The 26,888-nt window shown below is 40.9% G+C and overlaps 1 protein-coding gene across 5 annotated transcripts in view; it reads left to right on the top strand.

The window, feature by feature from the left end:
• Positions 1–26,888, top strand: part of ROBO1 (roundabout guidance receptor 1) — a 690,041-nt gene that overhangs the window by 372,218 nt on the left and 290,935 nt on the right. For 2 of the 5 annotated variants that reach the window (XM_083855652.1, XM_083855653.1), the window contains exon 1: positions 22,994–23,054. The exons of the other annotated variants lie outside the window; for them this stretch is intronic. In XM_083855652.1, coding sequence (XP_083711778.1) covers positions 23,000–23,054 — 55 coding nt within the window. In that variant the 5' untranslated portion in view covers positions 22,994–22,999. Of the gene's footprint in view, positions 1–22,993; positions 23,055–26,888 lie in introns of those variants that run through there. 5 annotated transcript variants of the gene reach the window in all.

Here is a 26,888-nt window from a genome sequence, read left to right on the forward strand (position 1 = left end):
AGAGTTGCTAAATGAGATTCATAATTACAACTGACAAAGGGAGGTGGGGAAAGGAAAGTGCAATAGGATTTAAAATACTCCATGACTTTGAGGACAAACTATGAGGTGCCATATTTTGCTTTGATAACGGATTCTGTGTGAGAAAAAAAAAAAAAGCAGAAATTCTATATACATGGACTTGGGTACTTTTTTGGGTTTTTTCATTCAACATAAGCAAAATTAAAGTACATTGCAGAAGACTGAAATTAATATAAATATCAGTAAGCTGAGTAAGAAAACCAAAGGGTGATGCTGAAGGGTGAACTAGAGAAATATTGAAGCTGAAGGAAAGTAACAATGTAGTTATCTTTCAAAATATTCTCTTTGCTCTATCGTAGATTACTTTTTTCCATAACCATCATTTTATAAGAATATGATGTTTGGCAAGACTTGGAGATATCATTAATAGGGAGGAATATCAGAACAGCATTTAGAGAAATTTGTATTGGTCACAAGGACTACCAAAACTGAAGTGAGACTATATATGTGATGAAGAAGGTCATAAACTAAAGAGGATTTAGATTATCTACCACAAATTTGAGAATCCATGATTGTGAAATGACAAAGGAAAAATCCACCTGAGTGTACATATCAATCACAAAATGAAAACTGGTAAACAGTGATGAAGAGACAAAGTTGAGGGAGAAGGTTTGTTCCCAAAAGCATACATCAGAGAAAGAGAAGGTAATGATCAAACATAAAAATGATGTTGGCACAATGGTAAGAAAGAATAAAATGGCTAAAAATAGTCTTATAAATTAGAAAAAAAATGCATCTGGGCATCAGAGGAGCAAAAATCTGGCAGAAATTCTGGTAAAATTCTTTCTACAGGGATAGCTGGTGCAAAATCAAATTCTTTGGCAGGAAAGTTAATGTGTGAAATGGGAATTAATGTTTAGTAAAACAACTTTTCCTTTGAAATGGTGATTTATCAAAATCAAAACATACCAGACGAGTGAAAAAAAATCTGAAGAGGGTAAAAAGAGAAAATCAAAATACAGTGATTTAATAGGAGCAGGATTGAGATATTTAAATTTTCCCTTTTAAATGCTTCTCATGGAACTGATTATGTACTTCAGCAGTAAAGACAAAATTCAAAGAACATCCTCTTCAGCCATCAAATACTTCAGGCTTTGTGTATTCTTTTTCTTATTTTCCTGCACAGTATAAGAAAGTTGCAAGTCCCTTTTGAAGCCACGAGGGCAATTTCCACACACCTCTACTAATCCTGCTCAAAGCAGCAGGTTTGTGGATGGCCATTCTGCCAGAAACAGGCAGAGCAGGGGAAAACTCTCTGGCCTCAGTCCAGCTTACCACAGACTCCCAAATGAATAGATGCTGTGGAATTTGGGAAAAAGTCGTTCATGGCTATTAAGAGGCAGCAATGCACTGGAGAGCAGTAGTTGACTGCCTGCTCTGGGGGAGAGCTGGCTCAAAGCAGCCATTTTAAGGCAGGTGGTGTTACTGTGGACACAAGGAAAGCCCCCAAATGAATGCTTGCTGTGGTATATCCTGAATCAAAGGCTCTGTTATAAGGCTCCCCAAGGATATAGCCATTATGTCCATGGTCTTAGCAAATTTTGAGTCTGTAACTCCTGTGTAAACTCATAAATGCTGGGCAATAATAGAAATTCTGTAAGTTATCTATAAGCTGTTATTAGTATAACATACTAGTACAAAAAATAATCTGGACCTCTTCTGTAGATACTCTGTCTTCTTTCACACGTCCTTGTGAGGATATGTTTATTTATAGGCTCATAAAGAGAAGCCTAAACTGGTATTAATTAGAAAATATGTCACCTCTGATCTTGAAACTAATTGGTTTGTGTGGACTTTGTTAAATCTGCATAATTTCCTCAGCATGATGTCTTCAGTCTTCTTTCATTTTAAAGGGAAAATCTCTTTATATCAATTCCAAATGGAGAGTTTTTAAAAATAAGCCTTCCAGTTAGGTTAGGTGTAGCATTTCATCCTGTAATAAATGGATACATTTCTGTCACATATGTTGAGACCTGGAATTCAGTCAGAGGCAGAAAATGTTATTCATAGTCATGGATCCTTGTTAAATAAGCGTTGCCTTTGCTTTACCCCTTCCGCACTGGGGATGTACAGCCAAATGTAGATTCTAGTCAGCCCTTACTTCCTCATGGCAATTACCAGGGAAAACCTGACTGGAGAGCCTGTTTTATCCCACACTAACTCCCTGGCTGGGTTTCCCCACACCAGATGAGAGGAAATCTCAGCTCCCTCCTTTACAGCTGCCTAAACCTTTCATAGGCAGCATCTCAGAAAATAACCAACCAAGCTCTAAGAAAATAAGCCAGTGGCTGCATTTGCACTATTTCTCAGTAGCCTGGAGCTGGTGCCAAATTAGTTCTTTTAAGTAATCAATAGTCTCAGAACTCCTGGTTTGGGTGAGCAGCAAGACTTAGAAGTCCTGCTTAACAGTGGCACTTTTCATTTAAAATAGCTTTAGAAGAACTAGGACTCTACAACCTGAGGTTTAGGAAGAAAATAATACATAGCCCCAAACTCCCTTTGCTGCTCTTTATCAATTGAAAGTGCATGGACATGTTCTGGCACACATAAGAGGGTGTGTATTTTCTTTCTGTAGGACTGGCCACAAACTGGTGGTCCAAATATGTAACTCTGTTCCACATGGATGCAGAGGGAAGTTATGCAATAGCACGCCCATTTCCCCTCCAAGGAAATGGAGAGACACAAGTGAGGTTGCTTGTCAGCTCACCAAAACTTTGGGGTTAGCTCTGCTCTTAATACCAGCTGCTATGAAGTCTGTACATGAGAAATAAGAGGCTGAGAGCTGTTGAACAGCTCTCCTGTGCCTTGTTGGCTCAAATGTGAAATATTGCTCTCATACACTCGGTCTAAGCCATATGACCTGTTGTCACACTGTCCTAGTATGAACACCCAGTGGTTTACCTGACGGAAGAAAACATGTATTAAGACACAGTTTTGTGAGTGGACTGTTAGGTTTGTATGCAAATTGCAATTCCACTTTATATATGTAGATGCTGATGTAAAATTTGATTGGAGTTTATCTTCTTAAACTGCGATCTCAGGCAATAAACAATCCTTTTTTTTACCATTTGATGCAATGTATTAGGCCACCAGGAAAAATTCTTTTTACTTATACAACCTACTCAGTTCACTGAGATAGTCAAAATGCAGATTAAGAAGCTACAGAAAAGAAATTATTTAAATGAGAAATATTACCACTGAAATTTTGGAATATTAATAGAAAGTGTAAAGGATCACTGTACCAAAAGAAGCAAAAATGGCAAATTCCTCCTTTAGCTTCAGTTTCTGTTAGATGGAGGAAAAAAAATGCAAATTTGGGCTATAAACAGTGCAAGGAAAGGGCTCATCCACACACCTCTGCCCTAAGGATAAGTATTAGACTTGGTTAAAAAAGGCCAATATGCCATGAATTTGGAATGAAATTACAATGACTTCACCTGAAATCAGCACACTTTAACTGAGAAGGTTATGCAGGAATACAACCAAGAAGAAATTGGATGGAGACATAAAAGTACAGGTGCTTCGAAGGTCTGCTGTTGACTAATAAGTGAACAGTATTGCTCAGAATGCAGGGTTCCATGGCAAGTCCTGACTTTAGGACAGCTTTTAGAAATGGTCTGAAATTTGGTATAAAGATAGTTCAGTTTGCTAAATCTCATGTAATCTGATCAACATGGTGAAATTCAACAAAGCAGCAGCAAATAGGTGAAGGTAAAAGTGAGCAAACTGAATACTTATTTTATTCATGCATTGCCTCATATTTCAGGCTGGTGAGAAGTTGGGCTTGGCACAAACCTCCTAGAAAGAGGACAATGAAATCAAAATTTCTTGATTTTTGTTTTGCCATGCCATAATAATTAATAATCCCAAAGTAGTATGGTACGAGATAACACACAATAGCTGAAAAGTAGCTCGGAGACAGGTTTGTCACTGGGCTAAACCACATGCATGATGCTGTGATAAACACTGGAAAAGGCATTTGTTAAAACAGCCCTTATCCCTAAGGAATTTACAGCCTGCGAGACAGAGAGAGATAAGATAAAATGCACCTGGCAACCAAGAAGTGATGCTATTTACATTTTTCTCTTCTGTTTGCTTTCTTTTCCCAATGTTTCACCCTCTGTTTTATAATGAGGTGCTGGACTGGTTGATGTGACACTTGTGAGTCTCCACGAAGAATTTGATTGAAGAACACTGGTGGCTAGCACTGGGCTTGGGAAATCATATTTCACGAGGTAGGCAGCCAAGAGGAAAGTAGAAAGACAGTGATGATTGGAAACAATTCTTAAGGCTCAGCCCCTGTCAAATGCTGAACGTTTTGACTCCTGTCAAAGAAAATAAGGAGGGGAGTATTATTTAGAAAGGGATGGGAAGTCCTGCATGCTCAGAAGATGAGGGTTTTTTTCTATTCAGATATTTAATGCATAAGCCAGTCCTCTTCTCAACAGTGCAGCCTTTTGATGAACAGTAACTGTCATAACATTGGAATAAGAACTCAACTGGTGCTGCTGCTAAAGATTTTCATTTGCCTTGACAGCATCCAGACTAGATATGAGGCCTTGTTTAAGTTCCCAAATGTCATTAGGTTTCTCAGGGTTAATGCTATGCTGCTAGACTTACTGAAGCCATTGTAATCCTTTCCACTTCTCATTAGAGCATGGCTGTCACTTTTTCTCCACTTCTGCATCTCCCTGTTCCCTGGTTTCCTTCAATATATTCTAACTGAATTCTTGTCAGTATTAGCTCTCCCATTTCCCCTTCCTCACTTTTCCCCTTATCTCCTTCTGGTAGCATAATATCATCACATGAAATTAATTCATGGCCAAGATTTCTGAATCCTTTTTCCTTCCCCTACTCCCTTCTCTCAGTGAGCACTCTGTATGGCCCTGCCTTACCACGTCAACCAAGTCGCACTGAACCTTTTCCATTGTGTTCTTTGCCACTTGCAAATGCTTTTATTACTCTCGACTTGATTATCTTTTCATTCTGAAAGAAATTTAGATGGTGATATATATAAAACAGCAGGTTTACGGCTCAGTGGAAGTACCTCACATGAACCTCTGTGGTTTCAGTCAAAAAAAATTTGATTTTTTCACCTGAATTAATGTGAATCCTGGTGTTTAAAACTGTGTTTCCCAATGAGGGATGAAAATCACACCTTTGGTTCTTTTGCCTCTCCTGCTAACAGCCTACTCCCACAACAAGTTTGAATATATAGCACAGGTCACAAACTTACAATAAATACTTAACAACTGTAGTATGAGAATATACAGTGATTGTCAAATGGATGAGGCTGTGGTACCCACCTCAGAAATATTTACTGTATAGTTCAAGTGTACACTGCACAGTCTAATAACAAACATTCTTTCTGGGTTGGTTACTGCAGCACTGTAGGTGGCAATGATTATAAATCAATTCAATTCAATGTTATCTAGATGCACTATAGCTGTTGGAGTATAATATTTATGATAGCTTTGAAAAGGTGTAATATGTATTACCAGTCTAAAAACTCTTAAACATGCCCTCAAACATGATTAGCAGTAATTTATTTGAACAGAACATGAACAGATAAGCACCTCAATTGACATACTCAAAGCAAAAAAGAATTTGATTAATATAAAGCACCTGTGCTGCTTAAATCATTCTAAAGATGGCATCTGTTTTCTTATGAGATTAAATCTATGTAATATCAGTATTTTATCTCTAGCCAGTGTGTTAATAATCTCAAAACTAATAAAAAGAAGTGTACAAAGGAATAGATGCAAAAGAAGAAACACCTATGTTTTCACAACATTCAGCACTTTCACTGTTTATCTAAAGACCTTTGTAGGAATCTATCTGTGGCTTGAAAGCAAGACTGAAGGATTAAACACTTGTCTGGGTGTTAAAACTCAAGAGAGATTTGAAAACGGATTAAAGCAAGAATCAACTCCTTGCCATCATCATTGTCATCACACTTCATAGATACTGTACAGAAAAGGCACAACACAGTAAACTCCAGTGGTTTTCATAGCCAGAAGAGACTTTCTTTCTTTCTTTCTTTCTTTCTTTCTTTCTTTCTTTCTTTCTTTCTTTCTTTCTTTCTTTCTTTCTTTCTTTCTTTCTTTCTTTCTTTCTTTCTTTCTTTCTTTCTTTCTTTCTTTCTTTCTTTCTTTCTTTCTTTCTTTCTTTCTTTCTTTCTTTCTTTCTTTCTTTCTTTCTTTCTTTCTTTCTTTCTTTCTTTCTTTCTTTCTTTCTTTCTTTCTTTCTTTCTTTCTTTCTTTCTTTCTTTCTTTCTTTCTTTCTTTCTTTCTTTCTTTCTTTCTTTCTTTCTTTCTCTCTCTCTCTCTCTCTCTCTCTCTCCTTCCTTCCTTCCTTCCTTCCTTCCTTCCTTCCTTCCTTCCTTCCTTCCTTCCTTCCTTCCTTCCTTCCTTCCTTCCTTCCTTCCTTCCTTCCTTCCTTCCTCTAATATGTAACATGTTTGGAGAGTAAGACTTGATTTTGATGCTGATATTCTACATGGATTTACTACGATTTCTTGTCATCTTCATTAATTTCAAAGGAAAATGCATTTCCCAGAATGGGCACAAGAAAAAAACAACATTGCCCCAATAAAAGATCTCCTGCAATTCCAGGGTCATGGCAACAAAACAGTGATCCTAGAAATTTTTACTGGAAGAATGAATAGTATCATGTGCCCTGTTTGTTTTATCAGACTGTTGATGCAATTTTTGCTCATTCTATAATACAATTCTATAAGCCAACAAGAGGTGCAAGTTTATATAAAAGCATGCAAAGAATTTTCCTGTTGATAGACTGTTATGATATTCAACATTGAGGAGCCAGCCACTGTAAAGCAAGTTTAATAAAGCATTTTTTTCAAATAGAAGTTAAGCAGGAGTTGAGACCTCTAATACAGATATTAGCACAAGAGCTTAATTGCACAGAGAGCTCATGATTTCCTTCTGAAATAACAGAATGTGTAAAAGACAAAAGAGGCAAAAAGAGAAGTGCACATATTTTGTACATGCAAGACTCAAAAGAATTCCTTTGCTGCTGCTTGAGCAATTTCCTTGTACTGCAGAACTTCAGGCTAAGAAAATAAAACATTTGTCCTTTGCATAATAGGGGGAAATTGTTATGGTGTTAGAGGAAACTGCAGAGTAATTAGTCCATCCCTTTCTTATAGCCACTTCAGTTTCGAATTAATTGGGCGCAAACAACACACAATAGCAGTGTAGGATTTTCTGTGAAAACAATCAAGGAAGCTGAGCTGTTCCTTTCAGATGGTCCAATCAATGATTCACTGGATTCAGCCAAGCCACTCAGTTAAAAGTTTCACTACTTCTTCACAGGGATTGCAGCAAAGCCTGCTAACTTAAAGGCCTGTGTTAAATAAATCCAGAACAAGACACTGAAGACAGTTTCTGTGAAAACCTTTTCCAAGCAGATCAAAGTCCTGCACTCAACTATTACATGTAAAAATTGGACATATCTTGCCTAAGTTAGGAATATGAAAAGTCTAAACCAGTCTGGCAGTAAGAGGGCAGAAAGAGGCTCTTGCAGAAGATGATTCACCAGCTCTAAAACAAATGTTGGGATCATCCATTAGAGAGCCTCTGAAGTAGCCTATATCTTGTGTTGGCTGCAGATGGAACCAGCACAGAACTTACTTACAGAAAGTTGACCTCTGAAACACTGTTCCAAACCAGGGATGTGGAAAAAGGAAAGGAAAGGGAAGAGAAGGGAAGGGAAGGGAAGGGAAAGGGAAAGGGAAAGGGAAAGGGAAAGGGAAAGGGAAAGGAGAAAAGAAAGACACAAAAACCCAAACCAACAAACAAAAAACCCAAAAAACCTCTACAAATTTCCACTGTGGCTTTAAAAAGCCCTTTGAAAAACACATGGGTAAAACAAATTATCCTGGAATTTTGTGATGGAGGTGATGACTGAAATTTATGTTGATGGAAAGGAAATGTGGGTTAACCAGAACAGGCCCTGGGGTCCATGGAGCTGTACTATGTGTGATGATGCAAATGCATGAATAAACTCTGACTGGGACCTAGAGCTGGACTTCTACCTGTCAGATAAAGTTTTAAGTTGGAAGATTACACACAGTACTGTCAATAAAGGTTTCTGTTTAATTTATTTTCCTCCACTAGACTCTATACAGTTTGATCTCCATATGGGCCATTCACTTCAGAGTTGGACTTGATGATCCTGGTGGGTCTCTTCCAACTCAGAACATTGTGATCTAATACAGCATTTACACCTGCCTGTTTGCAATGCAAGGATTAGCAAAGAGAAGCACCACAACTGGAGGAAATTAGCTCAATGAGAACGGATTTATTTTCTATAGATTCTGGTAATGATCATTTCTATAATTGTTGGTAATGATCACTGTATTTGAAAAATCATGGCAAGTACTCTATTATCTTTTCTATTTTAGGAAGCAAAAATTGTTTCTAATTTTGAGAATATAGCCATTTAGAGGGAGCTTGCCCTTTTAGAGTAGAAGCTGCATTGTTCATATAATACCACTGAAATCTTTGGTAATTCATAAATTAGGAGATATGGTATAGTTTCAGTCCAGACAAATATATTCCTACTAAATTTATTTTATTATTTTTCCCTTGCCACCAAGTCCCACATAAAACATTACAATTTTACTGCAAATTAACAATTTGAAATAAACAATATCTCTCATTCTCGTTCTTCCATTCATCCTCTCTTATGGGATAAGATGAAAATAAGGCTTATGCCTCTTGCTTTGATTCAACTTGCAAATTCATAGACTACTGAAAACACTCCCTTGTGTGGTGGTGTGGCTGGAAGCTGGAGAGTATGTGCAATTTTACAAATAATGTTCATTATCAACACTACTCAGCAGTGCAAAACTGGGATAATGCCAGAGAAGTATAAATCTTTGTTCATTTAATACCTTAAAAAAAAAAAAAGATTCCTTGTATCTCAGTCTTAAAAATGCTGGAGCAGAAAGATCATACAATCTGACCATCATCAAACGTTATCTGATGTTACTTTATACTTCAAATAGTTCAACTTGACACCCTGTTTGGTTTACCCTTTGCTAAGATGGAGGTTTTACCCTGAAATGACCTCTTTGGCTTTGCAGTGAATTGTTTTAGTAAACAGATGGATCATTTGACTCAAAGAAAAAACTCTAAAATATTCATTTAGGTCTGCAAATCATTTCTGTGAATGAGAACAGTAAATTCTAAGTGCCTGAGGCTTCAGACCTTTCAGGAGTTGGAATTCTCCATGAAATTGGGTTGTTAGTGTCTTGCCTTTATTTTATGAGGTTTATTCTTTGTACTACATGAAGCTCCATACTAGAAAAGGGTTAATTTTTGAAATATTTGAGGAGTTGTATTTGTTCCATTTTATTGGCAGCTTTGCTGAGCAATGTGTGAATGTATTTAGTACAACCCTCTGTTGCATATTTCATTAAAAGATTTGTTTTCCAATCTTACTTGTAATCAACTGAAGACATTACTTCAGTGAGAGAGATAAAAATTCCCCTAACTTTCATAATTAGGAACATCAATATAATTAGCTTGTGTTGTAGTCTGTAAATCACAAACTGAAGGGGTGACAAAGGAGTAATTCATTCCCATTTTGTGGGTATGGGCTATCATGTTTTGGATCTATGTTCATTCTTGTCAATAGAATAGAAAAGAATCACTTGCAAGCTGTGGCATGGTTATACTAACAGAGATAAACAAAACCTTTTAAATCCATTGTAATACATAAAATTTTTAAAATACTGATGTTCATCTCGTAAGTAATACATTGTCTAGTACAATTTGATCTGTGACATCTGTGATTTAAAAAACCACTTGATTAATTGTGATAAAAGGCATTCAAATTTCACCCATGGTATTTGTTTAAGGCTTCCAGAAAAGCACCTTGTCTTAATTTGCAGGAATCAAGAAAGGAAAATTCCACTTCTTCCCTTGACTCTTCAGTAATGTGTTACTAGAGGTTGTCTGTACTAATAATTTGTTTATAAATATCATTTCCAGAAGGTGCTGCCTGATTTCAAAAGTAGAGATCTAGTTCACGTCTAACTAAACTTTTTAACAGACAGGCATAAATGTGCCCCAAAAACTATTTATCTGTTGTTATTTCTTTTTTTCCAATGTGGGTACAAATACATTGGTTCTGGTTTTCCAGGATAAGCCTTTGAAATTACTCCACAACTCATGAGCTCAGGCCTCATGAGGTAGAGCTGTTGGGTTCTTATTTGGACATAGAAATGTTTCTGATAGCAATGATGAGCAGACAGAACACAAGGATTTTGGATCTTATGGATTTTCTGGATCCAGTTTATGGCCATGGAATCTCAGTCAGATTTACAGGGTTGTCACCTGCTTAGGGGTCAAGGCTTTTCTGTCCTCCCCTCTGCCTGTTGCTGTTAGTGTGTATTTGTGAGAAACTGGGAATATTGCTGTGCCATGGGAAGAGCTGCCAGCTCTGGAACAGCAAAGTTCACTCCAAGGCAGATTTCTTTTACTGTTATTCAGAACTAGATCTATGCTCTGTGTAGTGCCATGACAAGCGTGGGAGTATTTGAGGAGGATGTTTATTTTATATTGTTAAAATCCTGCACCAATCTATGTTTGTGAAGCAAGATTCTAGAAATAAGTCCTCTCCTCTGTGTAACATGTGTTTTTCACAGTGGACCTCAGTCTCTCTGCCATTTAAGTGAAAATTCAGTGTAAAATAAATAATTTCTCCTGAATCCAGTGAGTAGTAAAAGTGGGCTGTTTCTTCAGCATGTCTTGTTTTAACCACTGCAGAAACCTCTTAAGTAGGAAATGATTACATGTAACTGGGACTAGGGTTACCTGTAATACAGTATTTTACATAGAAGAGCAGTGATAAGAGAAAATACATAGATGTTACTTTTCTAGACTACATTTGGCAATATCTTCCAGAATAGCAATAAAGCAAATTTTTCACAGGCTAGCTAGGCATCACATTATTTCATTGATAGGAAATCTGATCACTGATGTAACTGTTTCCTAGAAAGTTAACTCACAGATATTCATTCATTAAGTTATTCAAACGTAAACAGATGAAATAAAAGTCACTACAGTCTTTATCATAATAAAGCAGATTTCAACAGTAACTTCATACTGCTATTTAAAACTTTACTCTTGTCTTCACTGTGGCTTAAATAACATTGTTAATCAGAGATATGGCAAATCATTAAAAATGTTGGGGAAGAAAACAGATGGACTGCAGCTTTTCCTGTGTATCTGGAAAGTGGCAGGCATGTCTCCCACACCTGCTCTCAGGCAGTGGGTTGTCACCTCAAGCTACTGCCAGCTTTGGGCATGGCAGATCCAAGAATCTGAAATCCTCTAAGGAATAGGCTGAATCTACACAACAGTCTTGAGTGCAAATGTTTGCTCTTAATGTGTTTATCACCATGTGGCATGCATTCATCATTTGTGTCCAAAGCCACTGTTGTCCCACAAAAGCAGAGCATCATTTCGGAGGCCAGATTTTGCCATCTGAAATGATGTGACACAGCAATAAGATTTTGCCTACTCTATAACACAAACATTTTGGGCCATCCAAGCCACGTCTCTGTTGCAATAAAATTCTCTGGGTTCTGGTTGTGAAGCACACAGCACACTCAAACATGGAGGAGACAGGCTGATTTTTGAACAAAAGCAGCAGCTCTCCAGAGAAATGCTTGTCTAAACTGTAATCAAGAAAATCCTTCATGTCTCCTGTTAATTGGTGATTCGCCCTGCATATCTGATGGGCAGATTTATGGCTTCAAGCAAAAAGTCTCTTTCAAGGGATTCTTAATAAAGGGTTAAGGGTGAGATTTTCAAAAATATCAGGGGAGTTCTTTCAGTGGCAGTTGAACATCCCCCTCTGCAAAGCACTTTTAAAAATCTCATTCATGTTTTCACGATGGCAAATTTGGGCCAGGTTTATAATTTTTACTCTGTGTTCAGAGAGAAAAGGAAGACAAAAACAAGAACGCCCTAACCTTATTTTTAGCCTTATGCTATCTAATTAAGGCAATTTCAACCAAGTGTACTTCAAAGAATACGGAACTTTAAAAAGCATCACTTGTTTAATCTTGCTGCATATAAGATGTTGGTGTGTTTGGTATTTATTCACAGAAGGTACTAATTAACTCCTTGGGAATGGGTAGCTTCTCACTAAGCCTTCTGTCAGCCAGTAATAAGTCAAGCAGGGAAAAACTTAAGTTGATTTTTCAGTATTTCCTTTTTTCCACATATTCCTGCCATAAAAAGTATTGAAGCAGGATCCTCTGGTATAGCTGAACTTAAATGTCTGAGTTGTCATTCCCTTTTTTTTTTTAAAGACATTTATAATATCAACCAAAGCGACAATGTAATTCCTAGTGTATATATTCAGTTCCTTACTCAAACAGTGGCTTCAGCCTATGGATATTGCCATGTGTTGGATTGGTACAATAGAAGCCAAGAGCTTTGAAATTCTGAAATCTAACATTACCACTCTGGTAAGATTTTCAGTCTTGATTTCCCAATGCAGTATCAAGTTCTTGAAGTTAAAGGAATGTCATTTGAGGCTCTTTAGTAGTTTATTCTTTAGGCATGGAATTTTTCACTGAATTTTGAGAATTTAGCAAATATTCTTTCTTGAGAAATCTTGAAAGTCTCTTGGCAAATTTGTAAAATTTTTTTGTCAAATTTGGTATTTTTTAAGATCAACTTGGCTGTTTTATTTTAAAAATATCTTATAAGAGTATATAATCAGCCTAGGGTACTGGTAGAAATTTATGATGGTTTGAGCCCAAGGTCTTCATACCATTTTCGTGCCTTTTCAAATGAACTACAGAGGAAATTTAGAGTGTTTTTACCTGCTCAGTACCAGCAGAGGGCATTACAGCACAGTTCACTTTATACTGTTATATTTTGGAATCAATCCAGATAAGAACAAAGTACATTGGAAGTTAGATAAGTACTTTACTGAAAGACATGCATTTATCATCACATTGAATTGATTGAGAGGATTTCCCCGTTATAATAAGAAAAGCCAGGGTTTTTAAACCTCGCTTGCTTCAATAAATCAAAATGCAAATCTTGCAACACAAATAATATTGCATACCAAAATGGGTCTCAAAAAGTGTGTATATTTTCTTAAAAGCTGGGAAGCAAATATAAATTTTTACAAATAAATATAAAGTTGTTCATAATGAGAACCAACTGAATACACTTGGATGAAATCTCTCCAACTTCTACTCCAGGAAATAGTTTACCCTACCACTTAAAAAGAATTCCCTCTTGGTTAGTGGAAACTTTCCATGGCAATATGCAAAATTTCAATATTAAAAACCCTCTGAGTGCCAAGGAAATCTCCCCGGGCTCCTCCCTCCATGTGAGACTATCTATTTTGAACACACAAAAGCAGACGGTTGCTCAGCTCCGTCATTATGAAGCAACACCTAAAAATGCCAGTTGAAATAAAATCTGAAACAATTCAACAAATAAATGATGCAAAATAATTTGGAATCATTTTCTTCATTGTTGTGTGTAGGTGTGAATTTCAAATTATGGTTTTGACACATAATGTTTGTGTCTAGCTGCTGCTCTCTTACTCACCTAAGGACTAAAGGGATCATATGTGGAAGGTGTAGATCCCAGATAATATCCTCTCCTATTGTGGTCTGTAGGAACTTTGCCTGAGACTCTCTTCAGTCTTAATATTTATTTAGTCTGATATTGCTATCTGAACTGCCACGCTGGTCTTGTGCCTGTAGAGCAGTAAGATCTAAAAAGCAATTTTCCTGTTCTCATTGTGCTCTTTGAAGTGGGTTTTGTGAGCTCATGAAGCTCTGACTGTGCACTCCAGCTAAACGCCGGGCTGTTTGTCCAGCAGGGCAGCTGAGGGTAAAGGCAGATAAATTGTATTTACCGAGTAACAACTGGGACAGTACAAAACTTACCCATTTTTTTGTCGGCCCTGATTTTCTTGCTTTCAAGTGTTTGAACGTTTGCAGCACCATTCTCACTCTGCTTCATGTAAACAATGTGTATTCTTAGAATTTATCTGTATGTTTTGCATAGTTGTTCTCTGAGAGGAGAACTTGATTGAAAGTAAGAGTGACCAATGTAGTCAGGAGGTTGTAACCTCCTTGGGCCGATCTGGGCCCTCTGTAAAAAGTGTCTATAAATTATTGGAGTCAGATAATAAGGAGCCTTCCATGTTTGACCCTGCTGCTGCTGCTGTCCTCTCTGAGGGTCCACACCCACGTCGCAACGTGTTGCCCCTCTAAGTGAAGAGGAAACATCTGGTGATCCCTCCGTGTCTGGATCACAATTTACAGAAAAGAAAAGGGCGAGCTCTCAACTTTTCATTTGAAAGCGGATTGCTGAGTTTTTAAGCCCCCCTCCAGTGCTCAGTGTGTGATTCACTGTCACATTCTCTCAGTGACAGAAGGAGAGTGGAAGCTGCACACCTGTGTGGTGCCCAAGGTCGTGCCCTGTCCATCACTGTGTAACAGGGGCCATTCCCCAGCCGGCCAGAGGCAGCCAGCACTTCTCACCCCTCTGGTTTGGAAATGGTGTGCCAGGACAGCCTGAAGGTGAGCAGCTCTCCATGAAAAGCCAGAACCCGGGAAGAAGAGGAGGAGGACCGGGCTGATGGCACGTCTGCCCCGCCAGGAGCGCGTCCTGGAGCGCCGCCCCTGGCGCACGGAGCCCAGTCATTACAGTAATGAGCCTGAGCTAATAAGGCCTGTTGAGACACAACCTGCCTTAGCTCAGCCTTGGCACCGGCCGGGAATGTTTACTTGGCTCCTGCGTTCGGGAGCGGGCCCGTGTCAGGCCGTCTCGGAGAGTGGGAGGAATAGTTGTGATGCTGGATGCTCCTGACTCCAGGGACATACCCTTACAGATCCGTCCTTTGGGAGGGTTTAAAGAGAACACATGCAAGGCCAGTTTTCTCTTTAATGAAATATTTAGCTGGGGCCCGAGGCCTTCCCTCTAGTTTGTTTTCCTTTTTTCCCCCTCCATTCTGAAGGCAGTCTGACCTTCTGTGAAAAAGGAGATGTATGAGGTACAGGAGCCTGGAACTGCTGCTGGAAGGAACTGTTTTAAAACAAAATAGCCTGCTGTATGAATGGCTATACAAGGCTCATTGACAGTATTCTCTCTCTCAGCAGTAATCCCTACTTGCCCTGCAGGTTTAGTACTTTGTCAGTGTCTCCTGCTGAACTCCGCAATGTGCATCACCTGGGCACTTCACGGGAGAATCCATTAGGATCTAGAGCAGCTGTGTTGACAAGACAAAATACATTAAAAGAAAATTCCCAAATAATTGTGTCCCAAATGAGAAATGCTTCTAAGGGCCAGATAACATTTAATATCTAGCAGAATAAGATGCTTCTAGATCAACAGAACTCTGTTCTCTGCTTTGAAGGTGAGGGCTTTAACTAATCTTTTTTTCCCTTTTTTCTTAATTTGCCACCTCGAAAAGCAAAGGTAGTTTGTAGTCAAACAACTGAAATACCTTTATACATTTTCTTTTCCTAATAAGTAATATACATTTTCACAGTTCTCTTAAAGTGTGGTTTTGAGAGTTTTTAATGTGGAAAATGATTGTTTGGGGTCTTCATACCTTTTCACCGGGGGTATTTTGAGAGGAATTTTAGACTGACTGTGTGTATTTTGTATATGCAGAAAAGGCTAAGCAGGTGATAGCCATCACAGAGGAAGGCAGATCCACTTGTTCATGAAAACAGACATATTATGGCAGGGCACCAACAGCAAGGCCAGCAAGGCATACTGCTAATGTAAGATTTTTGCTGCTGCTTCCAGTAGCAGAGGGTGTCTGCTGGTGTCTGCTGATGGGTAGGATGTACTTGTGACACAAAAAAAATAAGCTTACCATCATGGGGCAAAGATTTTCTTCTCTTCCCATACTGGTCACACAGCACACACTCAAGAATTTCAGGGGGTGTAATTCAAACGCATGCTCTAGGCACAAAAATAGGATGTCTTTATCATCTGCAGTTCCATCCATGCTTTCTTTCCCTTCCTCCACTCAAGGGCAGAATGCAATATTAAAACTATAGTAAGCATTTTTTTAATTAAAAGAGGTTAAATATATGGGATCAGATAGGCTTTCATCATGCAATTATAAATTGTATGCTGGTTATTTTAAATTTCAACATGCAATTGCAATGGTACCGGGTGAGCTGGCTGGGTATCTGCTTTGCATTTGACTGAGTTAATTCACTGCAGGTATTCAGTCCTTAAGTGGCGTCTGCTTTAAATATGTGCAGTAATTCAATCAAAGAAATAAGATGGATAGTTTATGTAATCCTTTTCATCTCCAGATTGCTAAGGTTAACCTTAACTATTCATGAATTATAAATGCATACAGCAATCTCAAATTAATACATGCAACCCCCTCCTTTTTTTGATGGCCTGCTGAAAACCATGGAATAGTTCCTTCTTTTAAAATACAACTGATGAAACTTACAGGCATGGTATATAATTTCTTCCACTTATTATTTGTAATCTTAAACAAAAATTTCGTGCAACTCATTTTAAATGATTGTCTCTGGTAATATTAAACCTTTCCCCTGATCCAGGAACACAGGTAATTTTCACTTCAAAATTTTGGATGCATCATTCTCACAGCCCTTTTCAGTGCCAACAGATTCTGTGGCATGAATGGGAACCCAAAGGCAGACATTACAGAGCAATAATGCTGTGTTGAAGCTCTCACAATTCCTGGAGTAATTAAATAAATAAATAAATAAAAAAGAAGAATTCTTTCCCTTTCATTTTGTTAGTTCATTCAATGCCATTTGGGTGATTTGGCTTGTGAGCTGTCTTCCAGGCAGCCAGAACAATCCACTAGGTGACACCCTCATACTCCTCGTATTGAGGCAAGGAGATAGTGAGTACTGAATGGCTCATTTGTTCAACATTTAAAGCAAATACTGAGATTTCAGGGACAGGTCTCTCTTTGTTTGGCAATATCAGAGATAACGCTGGTTTTGTCATAAATACTCTGTTGTTTGTATATAAATTACATATTAAGCAGATTAGCATTTTGTCACCAACAAGAACAAAACCACAAAGCAGGAGTTGTATGCAATATTTCCTACAATTATAATAATTTTTAAAGTGTTTGAGCTAGTCTGCTGAGTAGACTGAATAGCAAATATGCCTTTAGCATTTTCTGCTGGGGCAACAGAAGGAATATAGGTTCAGGGATTTATTTTTTTTTTTTCCAGTGGGGATGTGCTATAGCATCTTTGAACAGAAATGAAATGACCCATTCAGCCCTAATATAAAGGAATATTAAAGGATAAAATTCAATGGAATTTTGAATGTTTATGCCAGTGGTGATTTTTTTCTTCAAGTTCTTTATGTTGATAATGATGCCTTATAAATCCTTTGAAGCAAGCATCTTTTATCATGGTGTTCTTTACACCTAGCATAATGAGGCTTGAGCTTCTTTAGGGTCTCTATCTCTGAATTCACCATAGCAAATAAAATATTTTATTTTATTGCTATTATTCCTTGTTCTGCAATGACCTGAGTACTATTTTACATGTTGTATGTAGTGAAAGACACTGGAAGTCTGAATTCACTAGTAGTGTAATTAAGAGTAACATCAAAGAAAACAAGACTTACATCACAAAATTAATGTAAATAAAAGCAAAATCATGGTAAGGCCTGAGCAATCAAACACAAGAAAACAATGTCTTTGAACAGCATGTTTAAACAGTAACCAGACAGGTCAAGAAAGAGACAGAAATTTACTTATATGGGCATGGAAATCATAACATTTCTTGTTTGCTCATAATGATTATCCCAATTAATTATATGGCAACTGTAGGTTTTCAAGCTTCTGCTATTCATGCACTTTTTATATTCAGCTGTCCTTTACAGCACTCCTTCTTCTAGCATTTCAGTGCTTGTTTAGATCTAATGTAGAAAAATCCAAATTTTTTTTTTCCTAATGGAAACACCACTGAAATAATGTACTGTTCTGCAGTCAGGTATGTTTATTGACTTCAGCTAGGATTCCTACCATGGTTAAGGCCCAGAATGTACTTAGTGACGAATACACAAAGAGAAATGTATATATAATTCCTCATATTTTTCCACTTCATTTCAGCTTTCACTTACAAAAAAATATTTAGAACAGTTTTTTAAGGCAGTTCACTAAATAATGCAACACATCACTTCCCACGGTGTCCTAAACAGTCTGGAAGAAAGAGTTTTTTAAACTTAGAAGTCTTCTATCTCTATAATCCCTATGATGTCAGTGGGAGCTTAGTTGTAGCCTATGGCACAAAGGTAGTGATTCAGTAATCCTGGCTGCCAGCCTGGGGATGATAAACCCAGTGAGCCTCTGCAGACACGGGCGTGTGTGACCGTGTAATGCACACACAGAGGTATTCCTGGCAGCCAGCCCCGCAGATAACCACCAGCCTGCACGCTGCTCTGGAGATCAGGAAGGAGGAGAGTCATTTGAAGTTCAAAAAGGTTTGTGGAGAGAGAGCGCATTTCGCCCCCGCGACACATCCAAGGTGTCGTGTGTGTGCCTCTGCCCTTGGAGAGAAGTGCCGGAGATCTTCAGTGCTTACAGAAGTTTCTCTGAATAATCTCTCAAAGCACATCGGCCCTTGTATCAGAGGCAGAAGTGATTCCAGTCACTTTGAGGGAAGAGTGCCATCTGCTGAATCACTGCTATCAGTTCTGGAGAACCTTTTCTTTTTTGTTGGAGGTTTCATGACCAAGTCCTGTGCCTCAAACTCGGGCAGCATGTGTAATTCCGTGCTTCAGAGTAGTTCCGTTCTCCCAGAAACTACATGTTTGTGTAAGTCTTAAAAATGGTGCTACATATTACAAAATAAACACAGCAAGTACATCTGCTTTACAATACTCGTAGATGTACTGTTCCCCACATCTGAAGAGGTTAAAGCAGTACTTCTCTTCCTAGAAACATTTCCTGACAAAGCCACAGATACGTGTGCGTGTCTCACATGAATGTCTGTATGTCTCAGTATCAAGGACAATAAGGGTGCTTAAATAGCACACATTTTGTAAGAACATCTGCAGAATTAAAGATGATGTCAATTACTTACAAGACGTTCTGATGAAATTCTGTAGGCTTACAATTTGAAGAGATTCACTCAGCTGTGCAGCTGTTATATATTATTACAATCTAAATGAATTTTAAGAAAGATAATTAGAGCAGTATACATTCACTCCTAGCAATTTTTCTGAAGTAAGAAAGCACTGACAGCTAAACATTATGTTATGAAGTATCTGAGACAGTACAAATTGAACAAGCCTTTGAAGCTCTACTGTACTTTCACTATAGGTACCTAAAGTAGAATGACTCTGTTCTTCTCAAAGGATAAAAAAAATTCTTTATAGTGATTGAAACAGTCTTAGAGGCTCATTAAAGATGGGGTAACTGTGGCACAAAAGCTTTACACTGTTTTACGTAGGCTCCTCTCATGATCACATGGTAAGGTCATTCAAGCTTCAGAGCTTTAATCCACTGCTGTATGGAGAATTTCTCTGCATGTGAATTTCAAATTAGCAGCCAGCATACACAAGACTTTGACATGGCATAAAATTTTACTGGCCTTCTTTTTTTTTTAAAAAAAAACTACCTAAGCAAAAGTGTGAGTGAATCTAGAAACCTACTATTGTGCAAATGCACAGGAAGCAGATTCATCTTGAATTGAGAAAACTCAATTCATCTTGAATTGAGGGAACTAGGAAAATGGTTTCTTTACCTTCTGTACAAATTGTATATATATGTTGTCAGTTATAAAGTAAATGAATTAATTTCTGTTGCTAGATAATACATCTGACATAGAAATGCATTAAACATTGCGTTTTATAATTAAAGATTAGGGCAATGTTTTATATATATATATCCCATATAAACAGAGGAATACGTAAGAATGACACTTTACGTGTAGATAAATACATGTACACATAAAATATAGGTGTGAATGTACATTCACAAAATAAGTGAACACATTAATTCCTTTTAGAGTGGCCTACTGGTAGATGTGTGGGTTTGATTTTTAAAGAGATGCAATCACTTAAAAAATTTGGTACCATGTGAATTTTCCAAGTATTGATACTACAGAAGGAAAAAAAAAAAGGACTTCAAAATGTTATTGGTGGTGATGGTAGTGTGTTTTCTTCCAGCAGACTGTTTAGTCTAGGCTTAAAAAACCCCCATCAAAATCTGACTATATAGTAACTGGGACAGGTTACCTAAATATAGTATGAAATTCCAGTCATGAGAAATGGATAGAAGGGGGATTACAAAATACCTGCTAGTTAGGGTCTTACTTATATTTGACCCTCTCTGAGAACAGAGGTGAAATAAATGTACTCTGAGAATGTACTCATTCTCAGCCCTGCATGCTGATTTAATCAATTATAAAAGAACAAGCTCAAGTCTAATTTATTGAAATCTCAAACTTCTCGCTAGGATTCAAGGGTTATCTCAGGCCTCTTCCCTGTTTTTGCGGTGTGATTTTAACTCTGGAGGTGCTAATGCATTTTTCTTTCATGAAGTGCAGAATGACACACGAGGTCACAACAGGAGGAGAGATGGTTGGCTAGGTACAGCTTGAACAAACCTGCTCATATTCAAAAGTATTCACTGTTACTGGTTCCACAGTTATGATTGCTTTTTAAATGTGTTTGAAGCAGGACACTAATTCACTTTTCCCTGTGAAAATTAATGTCTGATTGGTGTTAAAGCACCAGATTGTTGTTCTAACTTTTGGATGTCCATCAATTCTCCTCAGTTTTAGAAGAAAATCTTGCCAGTTTGGTTGCTGATGCTAGAGATGCACAGTATACATATAAATAATCAGATACACAGATAGAGATACACAGTATATATATATGTAATCAGGAGTTTCCCAATGTAAACCAGTTTTGCTTTACAGTATTGAAAATTTATTTTTATGGATCTCATACACATAAAAGTGGACTGAAACAGATTCAGTGCAATGCATGGGACATTTCTGTTGTTGGACTTTTGGTCCGTGTGCCCTGAGGGATGCAACTCGGGGCAAACCCACTGACATTCCCTGTGGTTTGACAAGGTTTGGGGTGGCTGTGAGCACCCAAACCTGTTTGGCTGATAACAGCGTGGGGTCCATATAAATCTTGTCACAGGAAGTACGTCAAGAGTCTTTCCATATAATTTTATCATCCCCCTGCAAACTTGCTTGTAATGGGGTTAGCATTCAATACGCTGCTTGGAAATAAAATTTCCTCGTCTGCCTCATTCAACCCTCATAACTTAATGAATCCAATCTAGGAATAGCTGGAGCTTTGCTCTGAGGTGGTGGTGCTGCTTCTTCCAAGCCCACCTTCCCTTCTCCCCTGGAGCGTCCTTCCTTCCCCTTGTTCCCCTCCCAGCCCCTCTCCCGGTGTGACACGGCCGTGCGGGGCTGCTCCTGTAGTGTTTGTAGGAGGATTTGAGGATGCCTGCCTGGAGATTGGGTCCCCGCCTGGAGCACGGCCAGACCAGACCAGACCAGCCCACGGGCTGGGAATCACCGGGCGGAGCGCGGTCCCCTCGCTCCTCCGGTAATGCCGGGGGGGATCCGTGCGGGGGGGTTTGCGCTTTTCCTTGTTTTCGGCGGGGGAGAATGGGAACTTCCCCGCGCCCGAGGCTCTGTCCCCACCCCCTCCCCCGCTCCTGTGCCGTGCCCGGGGCTCGGGGGGCTCGGGGGGCTCCGGGAGCCGCGTTACCCGGCGGGGAAGGGGCGGGGGCGGCGCTCGGGGCGGGGCCGGGCCGGGCCGGGCAGCGCCGCTCGGGGCCGCGGAGGGGCGGCTCCTTTGAGGTGTCCCCAGGCGGCTCCAGACCTGCCCCGGCGGCGCGGGCAGGGGAGGGAGGGAAGGCAGGGGAAACCCGCGGCGGGGGCGAGCGGCTCGACCTGACAGCAGAAAGTTGAGGCGCGGCGGGCTCGGCCCCGCCTGACTGTGCACCCCTGCCCGCTCCTGCCCCTGCTCCCGCTCCCGCTCGGGCGGCGGGGCAAGGCGGGGAGCCGCTCCTCCTCCTCCTCCTCCTCCCTCTGCTCCTCCCGCAGCCGCCGCACCGAGGGCGGGCGCGTGGGGCGGGTGCCTCGGGGGCGTCGGCCCGGGGAAGTTTTGCTCGCCCTCTCTTGCCTCTCTCTCTCTCTCTGCCTTTTCTTTCTTCTTCCCTTCCCTCGCCCCTGTTTGCCCTCCTCCGGCCTGGGGCGGGGTGCGGGGTTGCCGTGTGCCGGGGCGGGGGCGGCGGTGCTGGGCCGGGCCGGGGGCAGCCGCGGGGGCTCCCCTGCCCGCCGCCCCGCCTGAGCGCGGCCGCCTCCTCACCCCGCCATGGGCTCTGCCGCCGCCCCGCCGCTGCCGCCCCTGCCTCTGCCTCTGCCTCTGCCGCGCCGTGCCCGCCGCTCGCCGGCCGCGCAGTGATCGATCGGCGGGGCCGCTCCGCGGAGCTCCCGCCCGCCCCTCGCCGGACCCGGACCCTTCCCTGCCCCTGCCCTGCCCCTGCCCTGCCCGTCCCGGCTGCGCCCCGGCACCGCCGCCTCGTCCCGGGCGCCCAGAGCGGAGCCTGCGGCCGGGGCAACGCAACTTGTGCTCGGGAGGCGGCGGACCTCGGCTGCGGGAACTCGAGGATCTTTTGTTTTTCTCCCGTCGCTTTGGATAGTCCCGGGAAGTGTCAGGGCAGCGCCGAGGGGAGCCCGGGCCGGGAGCGGCCGGAGGTGACAGCGCCGTGCCCAAGGGAGCTGCCCCGAGCCCGGCGGGATTAGGGGACCTCGCTGGCCTTAAGCTTCTGTGGAATTACAACTGGGGGCTCTTCCTTTCTCCCCCCGCTCTTCTGGCATGAGACTGCTTGCAGGCGCCACCCGAGGACAATGATCGCGGAGTTTGCTCACTTTTACCTCTTCGGATTCATCTGTGTCACCTCAGGTAACACCGCCCGGCGCTCCCGGAGCCGCTTCTCCTCCTTCCCCCTCTCCCTGCCCCAGCTTGGCCCCTCCGCGCCTCCCGCCCCCTCCTTTGCTCTGGAACGGAGCTCGGCTTCCACCCTGCGGGCTCCGGGACCGCGTTTTCCCCGGGAGCTGCCGCCGCCGCTGCCCAGGAGCGGGGGATGCCCGGGAGCGGGGGATGCGCGGAGCCGGCTCCTGCCCCGCTCCGGGGCTCCCGCTCCGGGCAGCTCCCGGGGGTCGATTGATGGGAGCACGGCTGGTGTGGAGCCCCTGGTCCCGCGGGAGGTGGCCGTGCCCGGGATACCCTCCGCCGGGCCGTCCCGGGCGCATCCCCAGCCCCGGGGGGGAAGGGAGGGCTTGGGGATGGGTTTCGCTTCACCTTGGCCATTAAAGCTTTCCCACGTGTGTGGAGTGAAGGGCCGGCTGGGGAGGTGGCCGAGGAGATGGATAGATAGGGGGGATTAGTGGTCATTAGGCGCAGTGTGCGCGGGGTTTGTGCGTGTCGGGGCACCTTATCGCGCCCCTGGGTTACTGATAGAGCTGAGGCACTAAGGGCATTGCGGGGGCACTGGGGCCTGGGGGGTTTGGGGTTTGCCTCTGCAAAGGACCCTGCTCCTCTCAGCAGGACGGCTTTATCTCCCTGCAGTGTTCCTTCTCGTTCTTGGGAACGCCTTTTGTTAGGCGCTGAGGGAAGGCAGTAAATGCTTGTGCCATGGTGAAGGTTTGGGCGCTAACTCTTCTGCCTTAGCTGATTCTTAAAAGTTTGCAGAGGAGCCCTTTGAGTCATTAAAGTTATGGGAGCGTGAGACATCTGGTCAGTGAATGAATGGATGAAGTTTATGAAAGACTTAAGTGCACTGCCTGAAGCTTTAAGTCTTCATTATGTCACTAAATGTAGTAACTTATGTCTGTTTCTAGATTATATCATAAATTTAACTACTAAGCTTTTGCTCTCAGGTATTAGGTTGCTCCTTGTGGCGTTGGGTATGGCAAACTTTACATCCTTGAGTAGCTCTCGCCCTGTTCACTTTTGACCCTGTCAGTCATGCCATCTTTAATTTGACTTTTCTCTGTATTGTCTCCTTCCTGTGGTGGAAGAAACAAATGGAATGGACAAGAGCCTTTGCACCCATTTGCTCTTTCTGAAACTTTCGTGACAATGATCCCCACCTTAGAAAAGTTGACTTCATAGATAGTGTACTCTGTGACTTGATCATGTATTGGGATGTTTTAAACTCCAAGTTAAGAAACAATTTTATTTATTTTTGAATCCCCTCATTTGTTCATCGTATAAATGCTCAACAAAGTTGCACGCAAGGGTTTTTCTCAGTTTTTTTTCTTTCGCCCCCCAGCATGGGGACGCACTCTCTAATAATGTTGATTCCAGCTGAGTTGAAGAGAAAAAAAAAAAAAAAAAAAAAAAAAGAGGAAAAAAGCCATGAATTTTTATGAAGGCTTTTAATTTTGTCTTGTAAGCAAACTCAGTAACAAAGATTAGAGACAAAGTACCAGATAATGACACTGCTTCAACTCCTTCACCAGGAGGAATTTCCCCCCCCCCCCCCCAACTGGAGTGTGGTCACATAGCTGGTCTTGTGTCTGAACAATGGAGATGCCAGAAACCTTTGGCAGGATGAAGTTTGAGGGCAGATGGCTGCAGTGCAGGAGGAAGGACAGGAGTCATCCACAGCAGTTTCCACACTGAAATCCTTTGAGTTCTACTGACAGCTGATCTTGCAAGTTGATTGATCCTTTCCTCCCTCTTCCACTGATGGTTCTCACTTCCCTCACTTACATCCACTGCTGAATCGATGGTTTGTGTGGCCACCCTCTAAATGGGATGTTAGAAACTTCTGCTGAGAGGTGGGAAATAATTGGGGGATGTGAAAGAGAAAAAAAAATAATAATAGAAAAGTAAGTGGGTTAGTGTTTGTTAGAACAGTAATTGGTAAACCACTTGGAATTTTAAACCCCTAATTTTTACCTTGGTGTTGTCTCTGTGGAATCCTGTGAAGTACCTTCTTTCATGTAAGCCTGTGGTTAATAAATGCTGAATACATTTAAATAAGAATAGTGTTGAAAATTGGAATATAGCAGCTTTCCTCCCTTATTCTCCCAGTTTAATTTCAATGGTGCTTAGCATACAGAATAAGAATTGCTTTAAGGGATGCTTCTCTGGTATCCTTGATTTCTTGAGTATTTACCTGCTTTCTGCCCTTTTTCCTTCATTCTGAGGCCGACTTTGCTTCAGAATCCATGGATCTTTCATCTCTCCACTCCCCAGGAGGCAGCCTCAAATAAGTATGTTTGGAAAAGAAAAGCTTTCTCTTATCTGAAGGGCAACATGCAGAACATTTTTGCTGGGAACGAGTGTCAAGGTTCTGTTTTTCCACATGGATGTTCATTCACTGCTCCATTCTCAAGGCTAAATGTGTTACTGTGTGATTTTCCTCTTTCCCTCCACGGAAATCTTTCTATTTTGACGAGTTATTTCATTGCACTGCTGATTCCCATCTGCTCAACACCCACCTTTTCCCTGTTTCCTGCCCGTGTTATCCCTTCCTAATGACTGCAGGTTGGCTCCAGAGGTTTTGCCCTGCTGTGTGGAGCAGGCAGGGCTGACACAGCCAGGCAGGCGTGTTTTTCAGTGATAGTTCTAGCCAGTGGAGGGCAAAATTGTCTCTTGTATCCCTTCATGGGAGAGTTCTCTCCTGATGGTTAATGCTGTAAGGGTGTCCATGGAGTGTCCCCAAAGTCCTTCCCAGCTGGCTAACCTACCTGTTGGAGTAAATTAATCAGCCACTTCCTTGATGCATTTTGTTTGTTTGCATCAGAAGTCTATGTTTAAAAGATCCCACATGAAGTGCTACAGCATTTCTGGAAATGGTTCTACTCCTTTTATCTAATAGTAATAAATTAGGAGAGATTTAAGAGAAAATTACACAGTAATTCAAAAGGATTATTTAAAGTATTAAGTGCCTAATCTGTAAAAGCAAATAAGTCACCCAAGAAAACTTAAAAAATGTGCATTTTTCACCTGTCTCTAATGCATTGTGTGCTGTTCTAAGTAATTTCACTGGGAGAATATTTAGAAAGATTGAGCCAGCTGCTTAGAGCTGAAGAAGCTGGCCCCACTTGTATTGTTTGAGGACTTCAAGCTAGCAAAGAAATAACTACATGCTATAAAATTGGTAATTCCTTACTTGTGATGAAATATTCTCCAAGTATCCAGGTGTTTGATTCAAGGCCACTTATCCTTATGAGTAGTGATAGTATCTGTGGAGAGCAACCATTTGTTATTTTTTTTTCAATTTCTATAAATGTGAATTTTGTTGTGTTTCAGCTAAAAGGAGACCTTTTTTTTTTTTTTTTTTTTTTTTTTTTTCTTCCCTATTGCCTGGTATAAACCTGAACACTCAAGCTGAGTTTTGCTCACTGCAATCAGTGTTGGTTTTCAGATGTTTTTTTCTGTTGAAGTTACAGACTAACTTCATTAGCAGGGATCATCTGTAATGTTCAGGATACTGGATTTTGGGCCAATCATGTGTACTGTTCATAAGATTTTATTGGAAAACATGAATTTATATGAAGAGTACTCCTGAGTCTACATGGTAAAGGTTTTGATTGCATTTACAAAGATAGACAGGCCGTGACAAATATTCCCAGAAACTAGTGATGCTTATGTAGCAGTGTTATCATGTTAATAATAGACATGAAATACCTTTGCCAAACAATGCTTTAACAAAAAATGCTTTGGAAGTGATGGTCAAAGAGATTCCGTAAGGAATCAAAACCAACTTAATTTTCATTAGAA

Source organism: Zosterops lateralis (genome assembly GCF_965231275.1).
Source record: "Zosterops lateralis genome assembly, chromosome: 2".
NCBI classification, from domain to species: domain Eukaryota; kingdom Metazoa; phylum Chordata; class Aves; order Passeriformes; family Zosteropidae; genus Zosterops; species Zosterops lateralis.